The sequence below is a fragment of the Brassica oleracea genome, unplaced genomic scaffold, assembly GCF_000695525.1.
Source record: "Brassica oleracea var. oleracea cultivar TO1000 unplaced genomic scaffold, BOL UnpScaffold04689, whole genome shotgun sequence".
Taxonomy (NCBI): domain Eukaryota; kingdom Viridiplantae; phylum Streptophyta; class Magnoliopsida; order Brassicales; family Brassicaceae; genus Brassica; species Brassica oleracea.
In genome coordinates, this window is record NW_013621213.1 from 1 (window position 1) to 933 (window position 933).

General features: G+C 41.3%; 1 protein-coding gene across 1 annotated transcript; it reads right to left on the minus strand.

The window, feature by feature from the left end:
• Window positions 1–8: 8 nt before the first annotated feature.
• On the minus strand, window positions 9–871 carry LOC106321997 (protein HOTHEAD-like; the record flags this gene model as incomplete). Its single annotated transcript, XM_013760200.1, has 2 exons — window positions 9–293; window positions 400–871. Coding segments are annotated over 2 exons (757 nt in total), but the record flags the coding sequence as incomplete, so codon positions are not given.
• Between the last annotated feature and the right edge of the window lie 62 nt (window positions 872–933).

Sequence of the window (933 nt, forward strand, 5' to 3'; positions counted from 1 at the left end):
TACTTGAATTTGGAAAATGCCTTCGAGTTAATCACTTTAATGATAGTTGCAATCCCTTCAACACATTTCTCTAGATCCTCTGGCTCCTGATAGTAATTAAATCTCACTGAAGGATTATCATTTGGGTTTATGTTCCTTAGCTCCAAGTGACCTCTAGAGACTGGTCCCGCCACTTTCTGGAGGATTAAACCAGCTTTTATGGTTGCATTTAATAATGGATTTATGGATTTGAAAAAGTCGGTGATGGACTGAGTCGAGAGTGATGTGGAAGTGGTAGTACGGCTTGTCTGCATCTTACCCAGTCAAAACAAAACAAGGTAAAAAAACATTAGCATATAGTTATTTCATTAGTAAATAATAAAGTTGTAATAACGTTTAATAAAGTTATGTTTATTATACCTCGTTGAAATAATTCAAAACGCCATCGAAAAAATTACGAGTCCAACTATAAGAGAGGATTACACCACTAGCTCCTTCGATGTAGCTATCAAACTTTGTGATCCCAACGACTTGTATTAGAGAAACTTCTACGGGAGTAGGAGAAGGAATAAAGATGGCATTCATCGGATTATCTCCCATCCCTTGCCCGACCATTGGATGGTCTAAGACCACCGGTTTAATCCCGTGAGCCACAAGATGAGCCATAGGACCCACGCCGCTAAGCATCAGCAGCTGCGGGCTCCCAATGGCACCCGCCGACAAAATCACCTCGTTCATTGCGTTTTTCGCCAGCTCAGCTTTGTGTAACAGTCCATTTGCGTCTTGAAATATCACTCCGTATGCTTTTGGCCTTGGCCTTCCTGCCCAAAACGTAGGCGATGATTGGTGAGAGCCGTCGCTGCTGTGCACAACTTTGTTTCCTTCCACAGTACTAAAATTACAGCAATCAAGCTGTAATTTTTTTTATTAAACTACAGCCGCCATAATTAGTTC